Source organism: Phyllostomus discolor, chromosome 7 (genome assembly GCF_004126475.2).
Source record: "Phyllostomus discolor isolate MPI-MPIP mPhyDis1 chromosome 7, mPhyDis1.pri.v3, whole genome shotgun sequence".
In the NCBI taxonomy this organism is placed as follows: domain Eukaryota; kingdom Metazoa; phylum Chordata; class Mammalia; order Chiroptera; family Phyllostomidae; genus Phyllostomus; species Phyllostomus discolor.
The window spans coordinates 101051580-101071174 of NC_040909.2; the positions used below are offsets into that span (position 1 = coordinate 101051580).

At 34.8% G+C, this 19595-nt stretch overlaps 1 protein-coding gene across 8 annotated transcripts in view; it reads left to right on the plus strand.

Annotated features, from left to right (window-relative positions):
• SGK3 (serum/glucocorticoid regulated kinase family member 3) overlaps positions 1–19595 on the plus strand; it is a 122595-nt gene that overhangs the window by 86701 nt on the left and 16299 nt on the right. For 7 of the 8 annotated variants that reach the window (XM_028533989.2, XM_036031183.1, XM_036031185.1 and 4 more), the window contains 8 exons: positions 6347–6434; positions 9139–9188; positions 9925–9963; positions 11598–11655; positions 15316–15399; positions 15504–15635; positions 19283–19395; positions 19494–19530. In XM_028533989.2, coding sequence (XP_028389790.1) covers positions 6347–6434; positions 9139–9188; positions 9925–9963; positions 11598–11655; positions 15316–15399; positions 15504–15635; positions 19283–19395; positions 19494–19530 — 601 coding nt within the window. The remainder of the gene's footprint in view (positions 1–6346; positions 6435–9138; positions 9189–9924; positions 9964–11597; positions 11656–15315; positions 15400–15503; positions 15636–19282; positions 19396–19493; positions 19531–19595) is intronic. The other variant, XM_028533990.2, reaches the window with a different exon arrangement.

Sequence of the window (19595 nt, forward strand, 5' to 3'; positions counted from 1 at the left end):
CTTGGAAGGAATTTGTATAGTATACAGCATTTTGCTAATTGTTCTTTGTTATACTTACTCATGCATTCAAACAGCATTTGTTAAGTACTTGCTGTGTATGTTGGGAACATAAAGAGGAATGAGTGTTATTCCTACATTCCAGAGGCATAGGCTTCCAGTCTAGTGGGACAGACAGATATAGGAACAAGCAATTAAAACTAGGAAAGCTTTATGGCAGAAATGCTAGAAGACAACAGAAAAATATGGCCAGGTGTTATTGGGGAGGTCAAAGAAGGCTTCCTGGGACTTAAAGGAAAGGCAGACATTCAAGAAAAAAAGGCAGGGGGAGCATTCCAGGAAAAGTCTGTGTAAGAATCTACAAAAAATCTGACACGTGCAGGACACTCAGGTATGACTGGAACACAGAGTAGATTTTCAGAAAGGAGATAAGTACAGCCTTTGACGGAATTGGCAAGGGTCAGGCACACATGCTACCACTCTTGTTCTCATCTACCGAGAAGGCCTTCTATTCTTCACGCAGCATTCCAGGCAGCCACTGACCACGAAGGCACTTTCCCAGCCCTGTGTGTGTGTCTCATGCTCATGAGTTTAAACTCCTCTTGTATATCAGATGCTGCCGATGAAGGTAGAAATGGTGCATCTTATCAGAAATACCTAGGAACATGATTTGAGATATGTTTTAATTTTTGAGTCTTGAGTTTGGTTCATGGGTATTCTTCATATTTATTGTGATTTGTAATTTATGTATATGTTACTTGTATTGTTTTATATGTATAAAGCATTATATTCTAAAAATAAAGAGGGTAAAGTAAAATATCTGGGGAGCTTTTTCACAGCCTACCTATTTACATAGATGTAAGTAAGGGTTTGTGTTATGGGCAGTGATGCAAACACGATACACTTTTTACAGTCTTTTCAGAATCATGGCACTGAAGGACTATATTTTTAGCAATTGTTCTAAAAACAATGATTTTTTATATAGGTCTTTACATTACCATTTATATAGTTCTTTACAGTTTACAGTAGGCTCCTACCATTCTGAGAGCACATCCTCTGACCTCCTTTTTTGACTCACTTAATGTAATTTACTAAATTAGAAAAATAATAGAACAGAACTTCCTCCAACCACAGTCTTCTGCCCAGTGCTCTGGATTTCCCCTGATCCAAGGGACAAGTCAGGGGAGGTCCAGCAGCTGCGGTAGCCCTGGGATTAGCCAATGCTCTGAAGACCAGCTAGGTACCTTTTCATTCAGGGCCTCCAGCAGGTGATGGAGGGGCACAAAGTTGTGGAGGAACCTTGAACTCAGGGTTTTTACATCTAGTATATTCCTCAGCAAAGGGCCTCTTACTACTTGGCTCTTTCTATAATTATTTTTTAAACATTATGCCTTTTCCCAAGGACAAATTCTGTGTTATCTTTAGCTTCTATGTGTCCTTCTAACCTTTAATTTTTGCTGTATGAACTTGAGATTACTTTGAATTGGCATATTGCTGATTTGTTTAATATACAGTTCATACACTAAGGTCTTGAATTTGTTTCCTCCTTTGACAGAGAGCCTCACATGGACTAAGTATGGGAAAAAATGGTGGTGGTGGTGATTATTTCTGCTGGCATTTTGAAGTGTTAACTCAGAACTTCTAACATTAGATCTAGAAGAATAGTATTATAAGATATATTTGGTATTAAAATTAAACTGAAGGCAATTTGATTATTTTAATTTAACATTATATTAAATGATACATACTTCTTTTATTTTCTTTTTCCTTTCAAGATTTTATTTATCTATTTTTTAGGGAGAAGGGGAGGGAGAGAGAGAGATAGAGAAACATCAACATGCTAGAGATACATTGATGAGTTCTCTCTCACATGCCTCCACTTGGGGACCTGGCCTGCAACCCAGACATGTGCCCTGGCTGGGTATTGAACCAGCAACCTTTTGGTTCACAAGCCAGCACTTAGTCCACTGAGCCACACCAGCCAGGGCCACAATGCTTAAGTATACAACCCAATAGATTTTTACAGATATATGCACCCTGTAACTACCATCATTCCTTTTAGGGTATAGGTCCTATCCAGAACCCCAAAAGGTTTTTTAAACTTAATTTTATCTGACATTTTCTTTGTAAAAAGAAGTGACATTTCATATTTTCTGGATCTTATCTGTTATTAATGGAACTTTGTTAATTTTCACACTCTTCATTTGAGCATCAAACTATTTATAAAATAGTACAGATTTATGGAAGCAAGAAGAGAAACGAGTCAGCAAGTGCATCTTGTACACCTGTTTGACTATCATTACTGGTAGGGAAATGAACTTTAAAAATTGCTTTACTTCAACAGATAAAAGTTTATTTTTAAAATAATTTTATTAAAATTGATTTTGAAAATCCCTAAAAAGCTGGATCAAGATGTGTTAGTGTTTCTCTGATGTCTGGGTAGAAGGGGGGCTTCTGAGCACATTGGCAGCACATGAGGTGTCACAGAGTAAAACTGACGAGTTCAACCAACAAAAACATTTGAACCCTCAAAATCACAAGGGAAATTAAAAACCACAAAGTTTCATATAGAAGTTTCCCTTGATGAAGGACAATAGATCAATACAGTTAATATGGAAAGAGCTCATGCAGGTAATACACACTTAAGACATCAAAAGAAAAATGGACAAAGCACATTGATTTACAAAAGAGGAACTACAAATGAATGATTAATTACACCAAATAACTGAGTATTTTCTTCATTATTAAGAAATACAAATGGAAGCAAAGATACCTTATTTTAGCTTTCTTGTAGTTGTAGCACACACAGACAAAAGCTCAGATCATGACCACTCAGCCTAATAAGTTATGTGCAAGTGGACGCATCTGAGTTGCTGCTCACAGGCCAAGCAATAGCACATTATCAGCACCCTTGAAGTCTCTCATATACAGGAGCTCCTCCCCACCTCTATTCTTTCCTTCCTTGCCAAAGGTAGTTATTTTTCTGATTTTTTAGCAGCATAGATTAGCATGTCCTGTTTTTTTAATTTAATACAATTGGAATCATATAATATATATTCTCTGTCTGGCTTATTTTCCACAGTGTGAGAGTCACATATGGCTATAGTTTGTTCCATTTCCATAGCTGTATATATCTCCTTGTGTGAATAGACCAGTTTATTCATTCTATTGCTGATGGACATTTGCGTTGTTTCCATTTTCTGGCTGTAATGAATAATATTGTCATTAACACATCTTTTGGTGCACGTGTGCAAGCTTTTCTAATGTATATTGGTGTAGAAATTCTGCATTGTAAAGAATATATAGGGTGGAGTAAGTGTAGGTTTACAGTTATTTGTATGGAAAATAATACAATAATTAATAAATAATATATAGGAATAAACTCTGTGTTCCACATACAACTGTAAACCTCCTTTTGTCCCACCCTGTATTTGTTTAGCCTCAGTGGATAATGCAGAGTAATTTTCCAAAGAGATTGTATCAATTTATATTTCCACCATCAATGTATGAGATCACATTGCTTACTTATCAACACTTAGTCTTGTTAGTCTTTTCAATTTTAGCCATTCTGGTGAGTGGGTAGTGGTTTCTTGTTGCTTTAGTTTGCATTTCACTAATTACTAATAAAACTACATACCTTCTTTTTCAAATACTATTTTTCGCTTATGAAATTGTCAAAGATGGTAATATAAACTATAACATTTAAAGCTAACGAAGACTAGAGAGAGTCTTCTGGATATTCATATACTGTTAGGAGGGTATAATAAATTGGTACAGCCTCTCTGGAAATTAGATAACAAACTACATCAAGTCTGACATGGTTTATAATTCAGACCAAATAAATTTTATTATGAAAAGTCATTTAGCATATGCAGTTCTGTTATGCTCATAGAGGGTCAGTTGCAACATTAGTTATAGTAGTGATGGTAAAATATCGGAAGCTATGTATTCTAGGGTGAGCAAATCATTGAATAACTTAGTGTACTTATATTATGTAACATCATATATCTGTTGAAGTGTTTATTTATAGAGAGTTTTTAACAACATGGCAAAATGCTTATGATGTAATTTGTAGGTGAAAAACAGTAAAATAAAATATTTTAAATGGAATAGGATCTTAACTCTGCAGAAAGAAAGGCTGCAATAAAATATGCTAAAATGGTAATAGTATTTTCCTGTCTGTGTTAAGAATGAAGATCTCCACCTTTAAAACAATTTTTGAGATAAAATTCACTTTATTTTAACAATTTTTAGCATGTACAATTCAGTGTTTTTAGCAGAGCTCTAATACTGTATGGCCATCATTACTATCTTATTCTGTCATCCCAAGTCCAATCTAACATTAATATCACCCCCAAAAGAAGCTGCACTCTTCAAATTTCCTGTTTTCTCTAACCTTTGGCAACTACTAATCTACTTTTTATCTCTATGAATTTACCTGTTCTGGTCATTTTATATAAATGGAATCATACAATATGTGACCTTTTTATCTTCCTTTGTTCATTTAGCATAATGTTGAGTTTCATCCATGTAATTATAACATGTATCAGTACTTTACTCCTTTTCATGGATGAAGAATATTCCCTTGTGTGCATATACCACATTTTGTTTGTTTATTCACTATTTGATGGACATTTAGGTTGTTTCCACTTTTTGGCTATTATGAATAATGCTGCTGTGAGCATTTGTGTATGAATTTTTTGTGTGGGCATATGTTATTTCTAGGATGAAGTTGCTACATCATATGGTAACTCTATGTTTAACTTTTCGAGGAACCATCAAACTGTTTTCCACAGTGGCTGCACCATTTTACATTCCCACGAGCCCCTCCACTTTTAAAAAATTATTTTCATCTTTCTGAATTTCTTACAATGAGTATATATTTTATATTTAATTATTATAAGCAGTTTGGGAAATCTTGCCTTTTGTGATGACATGGATGGACCCTGAGGGCATTATACTAAGTGAAGTAAGTCAAACAGAGAAAGACAAACACTGTATGATTTTACTTATATGTGGAGTCTTTAAAAAAAAAAAAAACCAAACTCATAGATATGGAGAACAGACTGGTGGTTGCCAGAGGCAGGTGTTGGGGGGTTGGGCAAAGGTTGAAGGTGTCAAAAAGTACAAACTTCTAGTTATAAAATAAATAAGTTATGAGGATATGATGTACAGCATGGTGACTATAGTTAACAATACAGTGTTGTGTACAGGGTAGAGCAAAAGTAGGTTTACAATTCATATGGAAAATAATATGATAATAACGTAAGAATAAACTGTGTTTTGCATAGTCACAATTGTAAACCTACTTTTGTCCTACCTTGTTTTTTAAATTTGCTAAGACAGTAGATCTTAAAGGTTTTCATCACAAGGAAAAAAAATGTAACTAAGTGTGGTGATGGATGTTAACTACACTTCTTGTGATCATTTGATAATATATACAAATGTCAATTATACCTTACAAAGAAAAAAAGAACAATTTGGTAGGCAGTACCTATGTTACAGAGATTCAGTCATTGCTTGGGATTGTCATCAGTCCACACAAGGTCCCTCGTTTATTTTAGTTCATTTTTTCTCTTCATCTTTGATTTTCACTCCCAATTCTTCATTCCCACTGTTGAAACCCACTTCAATATGTGTCTTTGGATATCTGTTTATTGATTCTTGCTTTGTGCTCATGAGTATTTAATATACACATAAATGGTACTGTGCTCTAGTTCTTTGTTTCTGCCTGCCATAGGTGGTTACTCATTTCTCTAGTGGAAGATGGCTGTTGGCTTCTGATTCACTACTCTGAGGAATGTTGCCCTGAGTATCCTAGTCACATCTTTCACTGAACCTGGACGTAAATTTTTGTGTGGTTTATTCCTAGAACTGGAATATCTGTATCTAGGCAAAATGCATACTCAGTTTCACCAAATATTGCCAGATTGCTTTTCAGAAAAGATTCCTCATTTTACATTCTCACCAGCAATACATGAGAATTCATACCAACTTTTTGATGTTATCTTTCATTGTATTCCTACCAACTTTTGATGTTATCGATCTAACTTTTGCAGTTTAATGGACATAAAGTGGTATCATTATTATTTTCATTTGTATTTCTAGGATTATTAGTGATGTTAAGCATGTTGATAAATTTTCTCAACTGTTTCTCCCTTCGCCCATGTTAGATTATCTATTTTTTAAATTAATTTGCTTATTTCTTTTATAATACAGAATATTAATGGATTTCATTTGGCTTTCTTACTGTAAATGCTATTACAGTTATTTTTATTTTCAATTTCCAAAGGGAGAAAGGCTGTAGAAATACTTTCAAAATCATAATAAATTTAATTTTTGTTTTTAGTCCAGATGTCAGAGCATTCCTTCAAATGGACAGTCCAAAACATCAGTCAGATCCATCTGAAGATGAAGATGAAAGAAGTACTCAGAAGGTAGTAAGAGGGATAGTATTTTTTAATTTTTTCTAATTGACTTTATGTATTTATTTCTTTTTAATTTAATATCTTTATACCTACCTCCTCCCAGTAATCACTACACTATTGTCTATGTCCATGAGTCCTTTTTCCTTTTTGCTCAAGAGGGATTGTGTATTTAACAGATGAAATTATTGGCAACTTTAGAACACTTAGTTAAAATGAAGTCACTTTATCCATTGTAAATTTTCTATTCTGGAGAATACATTATAAAATGTGTATACCTCTTACTGATCACTCTTATAAAATTTATAAATTAGTACTTTTTATAGTAAACATTAATACATGTTAATTAAAGTTTTGAAAATAGTAAGAAGGGCAGTATTACCCCTGTTATCACCAACCAGACCCAGTTGTTTTTTTAAAAATTTTATTTATTTTTAGACAGAGGGGAAGGGAGGGAGAAAGAGAGGGAGAGAAACATCAATGTGTGGTTGCCTCTTGAGCGCCCACTACTGGGGACCTGGCCCACAGCTCAGGCATGTGCCCTGACTGGGAATCAGACCGGCAGCTGTTTAGTTCACAGGGAGGTGCTCAAGCCACTGAGCCACAGCAGCCAGGGACATTGGAAATTTTTTGAAGATGATATATTTTAAGTTTTGACATAGTACTCAATGAAATCAGGGTATAACATTTTATATGCATATTCACAGTGTGGTTACAATTTTTAAAAGTTATGCAAAGACTATGAAATTACTGTTAAGTATTTAGAAAATTCAATAAAGTTATGGGTTTTTTTAAAAAAATAGTGTTCCTAGTACTTTTCCTATTTTCCAACTATCAGTATATATTTTTAATTGAAAAAAATGAAACTATTCAAAAATATTTTAGAGGACAAAATCCATGTAACCCTGATTTTCCATGTTGAGCTTGCTAATCATGTTGAGAGTATGTGGGTTTAGGTCATTTAGAGAATGCCTTGCCTTACTGTAGGAGACAGCTGGCTTTGAAAGAACCAAACTGAGAGATTCCTGGCTCCTGTTCTGTCACTATTGGCTTCAGATTTATATTGTTTCTTTTTTATTTTTGTATCCATAAAATCTGAAACTTTTTTGTTTTTATTGGTTTTATTATTTTTTATTACCATTTATACCCCTCACTGCAAAATCTGAAACTTAGACTAGCATCTCTTGCTGTTTTGAAATATAGATAAAAGAATCTCTTCAAAAAAGGGAAAGAGCCATACTTATACTTGTAACTATTTATTGAAGACTTTTAAGTGGATAACTAAATGAAATTAACAGCCAGAAAATATCTTAGAAGGCATATGGGCCCACCCCTTGTTTATAGAGAGAAAAATAGAGGTCAAGAAAAGTCAAGAAACTTATGTTCTTGATTAGTGTTCACACTGTTAATTATTTATACCTCACCCTCAGTTTAGTGATTAGAAATAATTTTTTAAAATAGTAGGTAGAATTAAAAGTTATCTAGTCATATACCCCAGTAATTTTCATTATTATTTTAGAAATGTGCTCCATTGGAAAAATTATTGCCAAGTAATAAAATCTTACTATATATTAATATAATTCATGGGACAAGTTGTCCATATTATTGTTTAATCCGTGCTTATTCAATTTATTTTCCTCATCTATATAAGAAAACTTTATTGAATGGAAATGTGACCCAGTTCTCTGCACATTTATTAAAACAATAAGTGTGTTGAAATTTCAGTTTAGTTTGGATTACATTATCATATTCTGTGGAGCACTGTAATATTTTAAATAATCACAATATACTTAAGTGAAATTATTATGCTATACACCTTAATCTAAATTTATGCAGTACCATATGACAATTATATCTCAGTAAAACTGGGGGGAAAAGATTATTTTACACTTATGCCACTATAGGGCAATTCTCATTTAATGAACTTTTTTTCATCTTTTGCTAGACTGTTATGGTCCTTATATTTCTGTGTTCTGGGGATTGAAAATTTATTACAGAAAGGTTTTTCCTGTAAGGCATTGTTAGGAAATAAATTTGATTTGTAACTAAAAACTGGTGCCAGTGTTGTTGTTTCATAAGAAATATATTATTATACATCAGAACTTTTGTCCTTTATTCTTAAAAGCAGCTTGTATTCTGGAGGTTGTCTACAAATTTCCAATGAGTTTAAGTGGAAATATAAAAGATATTTGTCTCTAATAAGAAGTTGCTTAGATAAACTTGCTCTAATTAACTTAAATAGAAGTTTTTAAAAGCTTATTTTATGTCTACAGCTTTAAAAGCTTATTTCATGTCTACAGCTTATCATGTCTACAACTAGATAAGCCTCTAGTAAAAGTATCCATTTTTATTGGAAAATGTGAACAGAAGAAGCTGTTTTTAACCAGGTTTTTTAATGTAAAAATAATCCCTCTTAAACTGTGGTTTCAGTGCTCACTCACCTCTTCAAAGGAGCTTTCCCCCATTTACTTCATTGACTTGCCACTTTGAGCCCAATTTCTGCCTTACCCTTTTCCTTACATCTGCTCTTGAAATTTCATAAAACTGATATGGATATTTCCAAATATGTCTCTATGTTTTTATTAAGAATGAACACTTTAGGTTCCTTTAACATGGCGCTACATCAAATATCTGTTACAGTTATGTATATTTACTTGAAAAACATTGACCATTGAAGCTCCAATATAAATGTTTATTTTTTTTCCCACTTCTACAGCTACACTCTACCTCACAGAATATCAACCTGGGACCATCTGCAAATCCTCAGTAGGTTTGGTTTGTTTCAAATAATTTTTTCAATTTTAGGAGGATTTTTTGTGTGAATATACAGATAAAATTTTACCAGTTTAACTGGAAGCCTATGAAATATAACCATACTTACACTGACTATAATACTGTCCTATGCTTGCCTAATTTACTGCTCTAGCTTTGCATTGCTTTAGTAGAGTTCTGAGATGTTTTTAATCCACAAATTATTGATCAGATACTGCTGTTTGACCTTTGTCACTTTTCTCTCTGTCTCTGTCCGTGGGTGTGTATGTAAAATCAGTAGCTTGTATTTCCCAGGAACTGTAGGTCCTGGGAAGTCCTGGGGAGGTCCTCTGGCCGAAGCATCTGTGCAGGCCTCATTGGCATTCTCCTGGTGCTCAGCGTCAGTGGTGCAATCCTAGTTGTTAGCCAACTTGTTCCAAAGTAGTCTAAATGGTTTCATACACTCTCTCCCCTAGTCCTGTGTTTAACTGACCCCAGGGGAAATATGTTGAGGAACACCAGGAGTGGTAAATATAGACTTTACCTTGAATGCCATCAGTAGATATTGGGAGTGAATGCCTAGATCACTGAGTACGAGGGATTCCAAGGCCACTTCTTGGCTCATTGTGAGGAGTGCCCTGACAGAGTGGTGATGTCTGCCTGGGTCAGAGAAGGAGTGTTGCTATTCTTACTTACAATTATTTTTACAGCCTTTTGGACTAATTCTAAAGTATTCTATCTTTTATCCCAGGATACTACGCTTCCCTCACCCTTTTGGTCCACTTAAACAGTGAGTATAGACAGATAAGAGGCGTGGTCCAAGGAATGGGTCGTGGGACACTTCAGCATTCTAATGAGGTCAGGGAGGCACCAGTAAAGGAGACTAAAAAAGAGTAGATGGTAAGATAGGAGGAAAACGAGGAATGTAGTGTCACACAATCAGGCAAAGTAAGTTTCTTGAGGAGGGAGTAATTAACTCTGTTCACTTCGCCAGTAGGCATGTAAGATGAAGTTTGAGAACTGACCAAAGGCTCTGATAAGTCACTGGTAACCGTTACCAGTTTCCCTGACAGGAAAGGGTTAAAAAAGAACTGGAGGAGAATACAGCAGGTGTAGACAAAGAATTTAGAGCGCTTACTTGAAGAGTTCAGCAAAGGAAAGCAAATAAATAGGATGGTAACTGGAAGAGGAAGTTTGTTTTTGAGCATTTTTTCTGTCATCATAGCATCGAGTTGGTCGGGCAGCACAAAAGCAGAAATTGGCTTTTGATTAGGGTTTATCACCAGCAGTTAACAGTGGAGCCTCAGTTAGTGTGTTCACCATGAGGGATTTGTATATTTTTTCACTATTATATTTGTTTTAAAAATTATTACAGTATCTAAGCATATCATTAAAGAATAAAATAACTAGTCCAAAGAGCACGCTCTTGAAGAAGAAAAACATCTAAGCTTAGTTAAGTATTTATCTCCCTAACCTTTACCTGTTACTATTTAATCTAGACTTGACATTACTCTCCTGTTTGAATTGACTATTTCTTTTGATAATGAATTGAAGGAAATTTAGAATCTAAATGAAGTCATTCCCCTCTCCTTAGTACAACTTGGGTATTCAGAATGGGGTAAGGAAAAAGCTCTTCTGGCTGCTTATGCTAAACTTTCTGCCATCCTGTACTTTTGCCTGCATGCAGCCAATGCTGATTTTACCTGACAAGAGACTAAGAATAAAAGGGCAATCTTAGTATTCCCTCTAGCTTCTCTATGCTTGGCTTTCCTACATTACCATCTGTGAGAATAAGCAGAGAGGTCCTTATCTGTAATGTGTAATAAATGATATCTGTGCAAAACACTATGATGACTTTTTTCTCCATCAGAAATTTTTCTTAGTGACTTTACTAGGTGTTTCAGCTATTAACAAGGATTGTAGTGTCACACTGTCAGGTGGAGAAAGTCTCACAAGGCAGAAATAACTAACTTTCCAGAAAAATTACCAGACTAGAGAGTCTTTGGAATATATTACTAATTTATATAATTATTCAGTCTCTTTGTTAACAACATTGGCAAGACTTGTAGTAATAAAATTGGTTTAGATAGAAGCTATACTGAGTTCAAAACTCAATATAGATAGATATATAGATAGATAGATAGATATCATTTTCTTTCAACAAGACTATTATTTAAGTTTCTTTTAAGCAGGACTAAACAAGACTTAAAGTTATAAAATATCTACTCAGAAGGTAGATATTGTTACTACTTATCCTTACCTACTTTATATTAAAAGTGAATTACTACCAGTGTGACAGCTGGAGTCATCATGCTAAAGTGTTTTGTACCCAACATTTAATTATCAGAGTGTGCCAAGAAATGTTTAAAAGTTAACATGTGTCCAATTTCTAGGAGGCTAATTCTTGTCATTCATTTCTTGCAGTGCTAAACCAACAGACTTTGATTTCTTGAAAGTTATTGGAAAAGGCAGCTTTGGCAAGGTAAGAGTATTTTTATTTTCTCACTCAGTAAAAAAGTATTTATGGAATGCATGCTTTATACATGCCAAGGCACAAAACTTGTTGGGGTACAGTATGTGGAGTTAAGATCCCTTCTCTACTTTTAAAGTACTGACAGAGTAATTAGGGAAATAATTAAATTCTCCCTAATTAAATTCTAACATAAGATTCATTTGTTCAAAAAGTATTTGTTGAGCACCTGCTATGTGCCAAGCACGGTTCTGGGCCCTATTTAGATAATACTGAACAAAACTGACATGGCTACTGCCTTTGTGATGCTTACAAACTAATGGAAATTAAAAGTCAATTAAAACATGCAGCCCAATAAATAATTATAAATAGTAATGGGGCTGTGAAGGAATTGAAGAATAGGGTGAAGTGACAGAAAACTGTAGGCAGTGGGAGGGAGTGTGGAATCCCTGTTTAGATGGGTTACCATTGAGTGATCACTGCTTTGAAGACGTGCTATTTAAACATGCTGAAAGACAGAAGTGGGCAGCTGTGTAAGTAATAGTTGGGGGAAGAAAGGGTTCTGTGAAGAATCTGCTTCTGCTCAAAAGTGAGTGTCAACTGAATCACTTAACTTGACAGTGTGGCCATACCAAGGAAGGAGAATCACTTAAGGCCACAAGTGTCATAGATGGTGGTATCAGAATCATCAACTAACATTTTGCTGTGTATAATGCACACTACATTTTTGTGCACATTATACATGGGTTATTATGCCCATTATTATACCAATGGTATATAATCATCATACTCATGTGTAAAGTACATCCTTATTTTTCCCTCAACAATTTGGGCCAAAAAGTGCACATTATATGTGGTGAAATATGGTATTTAAGTGCTTTTTCATTAAATAATTTTTTTTGTTATTCTATTACAGTTGTCCCAATTTTTTGCCCTTTGCCCTCTTCCACTCTCCCACACCCCCTCTTCTGGTTCCCACAGTCAGTTCCCACCCACACTATTGTCCATGTCCATGCATCATTCATACATCTTCTTTGTCCAGTCCCTTCCCCTTCTTTTCAGCATTATCCCCCTTCCCACTCCCCTCTGGTCACTTTCAGTCTGTTTTATGTTTCCATGTCTTTGGTTCTATTTAAGTGCTTTTTTGCAGTGTACTTCAATCTGTAGTAAAAATAAATATGTATGTATTTAATTATAGCTTGCTGTATTCATAGCTTCCTGTATCTCTAGCTTGTTTTCTGAGCTTTCTGTGTACCAGAAACTGTGACCATGCAGTTAAACCCATGTGTGTTTTTTAATTCAGCAAACATATATTGACCGCCTGCTGCATGCTGGGCAATAGAAATATAGACATAGGTGCAAAATGCTTGTAGTCCCCCAAGATGTTAGAGATAATCTGTCATTAATAACAAAAAGTGTCATCTTTTGGAAACTTCATGTTTAGATCTAGGCCTTATTGGGATTTGGTTCTTGCGTATAATTTGAGGTGTAGGGTCTCAGTTCATTTTCTTCCCTGTGGATATACCACTGATCCCATATAATTTATTGCAAAGACTATTCTTCCCCACTGAATGCAGGGTAATCTTTATTATATATCCAATGTCCATATTGCATGGATCTACTTCTATGTTTGTGTTTTATATTCATTTGTAGATTTTATATTGTGTTCCAGTAGTCTGTGTGTCTGTCTTTGCACCAGTATCACATTGCCTTGACAAACATAGCTTGATATCCAGATGGACAAGTCTTCCCTCCTTGTTTTTCTTCATGAGGCTATTCTAAGCCTTTTGCATAGTTACATCAATTTAGAATTAGCATGCCAATTTCTACAAGATTCTGTTGGATTTTGATTGGGATTGCACTAAATCTGTAGGTCAGTTTTGGGGGAATTGTCATCTTTACATGATTGAGTCTTCCAATCTATGACCATGGTATATCCCTTTGCTGATTTAGTTCATCTTTAATTTTTCTCAGTACTGTTTTGTGGTGTTCTTTTAAAAAAGATTTTATTTATTTATTTTTAGAGAAGGGAGGCGAGAAAGAGGGAGAGAGACATCAATGTGTGGCTGCCTCCTACTGAGGACCTGGCCCACAACCCAAGCACTTGCCCCCTACTGGGGACTCAAACTGGCTACCTTTTGATTTGCAGGCCAGCACTCAATCCACTGAGCCACACCAGGCAGGGCTGTAGTGTTCTGTATAGAATTTTTACACATCTTTAATTAGACTTATTCCTATGTGTTTCATTTTTTTATGCTGTTGGAAATGTTGTTATTTATTGAAGCTGAATGTATACATTCATTACTGATGACACATTGGTTCTGCTCCCAGCTATATATCCAACAGGGGTGCATGCACATGTGCACTAGGAAAGTCATGTGCTGGAATATTCACGGCACTGTTATTCAGAAACAGTCTAAGTGTCTGTCAACAAAAGAGTGGATTAAGGTGTGTAATGCAGTAGTCTACACAGCAATAAAAATACTAAAACTATATACAATATGCCACAGCTTGGATGCATATTATATAATTTAGGGTGAAAGAAGTCAAGCAGACACAACTTCATCTATATGATTCTAACTACATGAAGTTAAAAAAATGATAAAAATTTCTTGTGTTATTGCAAGTTGAGATGGTGGTTACTTTTGAGGAAGACAGGGATGAGTAGTTTCTGGAATGAAAGCCCCAAAGAGGGGCTTCAGGCTCCCCAAAATGTTTTTATCTTTTGACCTGGATAGCAGTTAAATCATGTGTTCATTTTGTTATAATTGACTGAACTATAGTGATTTGTGAGTTATTTTACTTATATGTTATGTTTAATAAAAATTTAAAATCTTGCAAAATGATTAGAAACTAACAAACTGCAGCAAAACAAAAGCAGAATACACAAAAGCAAAGGAAAAGCAGACAAATGCAAATTTACAATGTGTTTGAAGAATAGAAAAATATATATGAAAAACTAAAATAAGTAATAGCAATCTAACATTTATTCTAAACTTGTCTCCAATGAGTGGTCTTGGTTTCACTTTCTATTTGCATATCTGTTCCCCAAATTTACCAATCTAATAGGAAAAAAATGCAAAAGCCTGAGCCTTTTTACCAAGGCAAAGTCCTTGTATATGTCTTCAGATCCTTGAAAGTGCATGTATCCGAGCCCATTTTAAAAAGTCAGCTATCCGTGGTACTTCTTCCTCTGAACTGTTCTGAATTTGAAACCTATAAGAGAAACCTATAGGTTAGTTAAAGCAGAAATTCATTTTGATTACTTAGAAACCAGTTTCTTCTTTTTTATGTAGCCATGAAATATAGGCTCAGTGTTTCCTAAGAACAACCTTCAGGGCTCCCGGCTGGCACATGCATGCACACACAGGCACAAAGATCTCAAGCAGTATAGATTTTGGTATTTAAATTAGATAAAAATCTCAAACGTCAGCACACAAAGAAATGGCACTTGGCTATTCAAATGATCAGCATCCTTTCTTGTTTTATTAAAATACTTGAGGAAAAATGGATTTATAGAAATGAATTTAGTGGTTTTCAACTTTTAAAACAAAAGATACATTGTATTATCTAGATCTCTCGGGGACTTTTTATAAAATTTATTGACAAGTGAATTATTCCTATTAAAATATTGAAATTTCTAATACTATGTACAATCTTTAATTACAACAGGTTCTTCTTGCAAAACGGAAACTGGATGGAAAATTTTATGCTGTCAAAGTGTTACAGAAAAAAATAGTTCTCAACAGAAGAGAGGTGAAATAAAAGAGCTTTGTTTCTCCTAAGCTCCTTTTCTCAATTAACAGAATTGTTTTGTGGTGTATAATACAAGTTGATCCTTTACCCTTTTTTTTTTACAGCAAAAACATATTATGGCTGAACGTAATGTGCTCTTGAAAAATGTGAAACATCCATTTTTGGTTGGATTACATTATTCTTTCCAAACAACTGAAAAGCTTTATTTTGTTCTGGATTTTATTAATGGAGGGGAGGTGAGTTTTATATTTAATTTTATAATATTGACACTGTTTAGAAAAAATAGAATAAAGTCAGAGTTTTTCTTTTCTTATACATTTTTGGAAGGGGAGTCCCAGGTTCAGCATCAACAGCTATTTATTGAGTAGCAACACTATTTAAGGTGCTTGCTAATAAGCACAATGCAATATGTGAAATGTGTAATACAAAGGTCATCTTAAATCAGCTATGGTGTTGGTGGGAAGGTTTATAAAGAACCTTCATATGAAGCTACAGACTTCATGGGTAGTTTTGTCACTTTACTATATAGCAAGAATAATTTACTATAACATGATTTGTAATTTAGATAATTATCATTTCATAATCTTCTAAAATGCATAAACTATTAGTCAGATGAGATGATTTTCTAATAAAGGGTTCTGTGGTGAAGTCAGTTTTGAAAATGTTTCATGTTATATCCCATTGGCAATTAATGATGTGTTTCTTGGTGATTCACAATATGTTTCAGCATGTTAAAGTCTTTCAGCAGTTTGACTTTAAAGAATGCCAGGATTTCTTTAAAAAATTTTTTTTACTACATAGTCCTCTTTCTTTGTTTGAACCAAATCTGTTAATAATATTGCCCAAAACTCTGAATCCAAAGGATCTTGAAATACATTTTAGGAAATGCTGTTATGATAATAATTGCAGTTGTAGTTATTGCAGTTAACATGTATTGAATATATACTTACAGGCCCAGCATTCTGGCTGTTTGTGTGTATCATTCTGTCTTCACAACAGTTTTATTATATAAAACAAACTGAGCCCAGAGAAGTTAGGTAACTTGCTCAAGTCATATGGTTAGTAAGTACTGGAGCCAGGAATTAAGTCAGGCAATCTGATTCTGGGACCCAGGCAACTGACCATCCCTTGTTCCTTCCTCTGCTTCTCAATTCTCACAACATTCTAATTGTTCAACTTCTGACCTGTGAATGTCTTTAAAAATATTTTAACTGACAGGTATTTTCGTATCTTTACAAAGGGATCTTCCATCCCCTAGTCCCAAAGTAGAGAGAGAAGAAAAGCATTTTTCAATCTTACTATAGTACACCTAACTGCAGAATAAAGGAACTAGAAGGAAAACCAATTTCTGTTCTGCAAACATGAAAGGTGATCAGACACACCTAGATCATTTGGGGGGAAAGATCATAAAAAAATTATTATTCAATCCCCTGCATCTATAACAAAAATGCCTTGTAACTACTCAGTGTGGCAGTAATCCCCCAGGCACCCTGGTTCAGAGAGAGAAGTGATCGCACATTATTCCCACCTAGAAAGTTGTCATTTTATTTTGTGTGTGTGTGAGTGCTGACATATAATGAGAATTTATTGAGGGCCTGGTACTTTGTAATTATTTCACATGCATTATTTTAATTCATCATCACAATTCTTTGAGGTAAACACTCTTATACCCATATTGTAGATAAGGAAATTAAGGCTCAGAAAGGCTAGGTAATTTTCTCAATGTCACAGTGTTCTAGTAAGTGTTAGGCCCTGGATTAACCAAAATGTGAGTACCACTCTGTCTTTGTAATGTCATGCAAGGCATCTCAGTTTCCCTGCTTTGTCTGTGGTTTCTTAGTGCTGCTTTAAGACTTTGCTTCTGAGTTCTTTTTACACAGTGACCTGCTCATTAACTGAGTAGCAAAGGAGGAAAGAGGTGGGATTGTTTTCTAAAAGATACGCCTGGCTGAGATAAAGGGAGGGAAAGAAATAGAATGTTGGGGTGGATGGAGGAGCAGTTGAATGGGGCACTAAGTAGAAGAGGAATAAAGACAAGGAGAAAGCTAGAGGTGAAAGGAGTATAATTTCATTATGTGTTTCCTATTATTATTACTATTATTTCCTCCCAATATTCATACTGACATTTTAACCTTGACATGTGATATTTATTATTGTATACCATTTTGGAGCTAGGTGAAATATAAACAAATAAGTTTTATGACACTGGGCATATAAACAAGCCCTTCTGAGCCTCAGCTTCCTTATTAATTTCTTACCTCAAAGTAGTCAGGCGGATTAAGTAATATGAACATACAAAGTCCTTAGCATAGTGCCTTTGAGTTAGTAGGCAGTCAGTGTTAGCTATTATTAGTGAATGGTCAGATTTTCATAAGGGGTAATTTTCATTAGTATTATATTGAAGAGATGTGATCAGGAGATTGTTAAATATAATATTACAGTGGTATATGTTACAGCTAATAAAAACAGTGGTAGGAATAAAAAGGAGGAGATATTTCAGAAATAATTAAAAGATTAAAAACTGAAGAATTTATTCCTGGGTTGGATGCAGGGGCTAAGAGTAAAGGAGCAGTGTGAACAAATCCCAGGTCAGCCCCCATTTACCTACTCTGTCAGGATCTGGTGTAACAGATTTTTACCCTCACCCTTCAGGGGAGGTTAAGAAAAAAGTTTTGAAAAATCTTTGAAAGCCAGAGAAGCTAAATAAATTGCATGCACAAAGGGAAGAGCCCAAATTTGATCTGCTGTAAAATCTGACTTGTTCCCCTGTATCTTGTTGCCTCCCATGACTTAAAGGGCTGAACACAAAGTGATATCATTAAAGAGGAGACACAGCAACAGCAATGGTTTGTAAGAAAAGAAAAGTTGAATTTTGAAAGTTGGCTTATGAAATATTCCAAAAAGTGTATCAGGACTTTGCAGTGAGCAGAGGTCTGGGCTGGAAATGTCCATGTGAAAGACATCAACATAGAGGTGGTGATTAAAGTCTTTGGAATGGATTAGGTTATCTGGACAGGGTATGCATAGAAAGAGTAATGGAGAAATCCAGTGTAGAAACCTTGTTAATCCCTACAGAGTAAGGAGCCAGAAAGGAGAGGAAATGGAATTCCAACGGTAGAAGGAGGTCTAGGGAGAGATCATTGTCTTTGATGCCAGGAAACTTAAGTAGGTCAAGCAAACTTTGCCCAGGCAGGTAACCTAATGAATAAAGGATGGATAGGTTATAAGAAATAACTTCAGAATTAGGAAGTTTAAGAAATGAACTGAAGAGTCCAGCTGCCACATAATTCTAGCCATTTGCTACCACATTGGAATTTATACTCCATGGTACAGAGCTTGCCACCCCCCACCTTTTTTTTCCCCCAGAAGAAACCAAGCTATGAATTTTTACCAAAAACTTTTTTCTAGTTTTTATATGTTACCAATTAATTTAAATATTTCTAAAAATGGTACTTAAACAAGTTGTATCTGTGGGTTATATTTGGTTGGCCAGCCTCTAATGGTGTGTGATGTTTTTCCAAAGGAAAGAACAGTCAAAATAGGTCCAGTAAGATATTGTAACTACATAGCAATGTCAAGATCATTGGTGTGTACTGATGATCTTATCCAGAGAGGTTGCTTGGAGTGGTGAAGACACAGACACACTGAGGACTGAGGGGTGGATGGGAGATGAGTAGATTAGCAAGGGTTAGAAAGATATGTGGTTGAAGAGAGACAGTGATTGCTAGGTTGGGGAAGCAGGCAAGGGAGAGTCACAGTTCCGTGCTTTGGTGCATTTTTATCTCACATTCAAAGTAACAAAAATCCTGCTTTCATATTTATAGAATCTGTATCATCCTATGTGTGAATTATCTTAATATTCCTTTTTTTTTAAATTTTATAGCTGTTTTTTCACTTACAAAGAGAACGGTCCTTTCCTGAACACAGAGCAAGGTTTTATGCTGCTGAAATTGCCAGTGCATTGGGTTACTTGCACTCCATCAAAATAGTGTATAGGTAAGTTTTAAAAATATTATTTGTAAAAATGCCTTTTTATTATTTTATTTCAGCTAATACTCAGGTTTGCTTTTCTTTTTTCTTTTTTAATTTGATAGAGACTTGAAACCAGAAAATATTCTTTTGGATTCAATAGTAAGTATTGTCTTTTAAAAATCTAGTTGTCAATTTTTGTTGTTGTTATGCTTACTGGAAAAAGT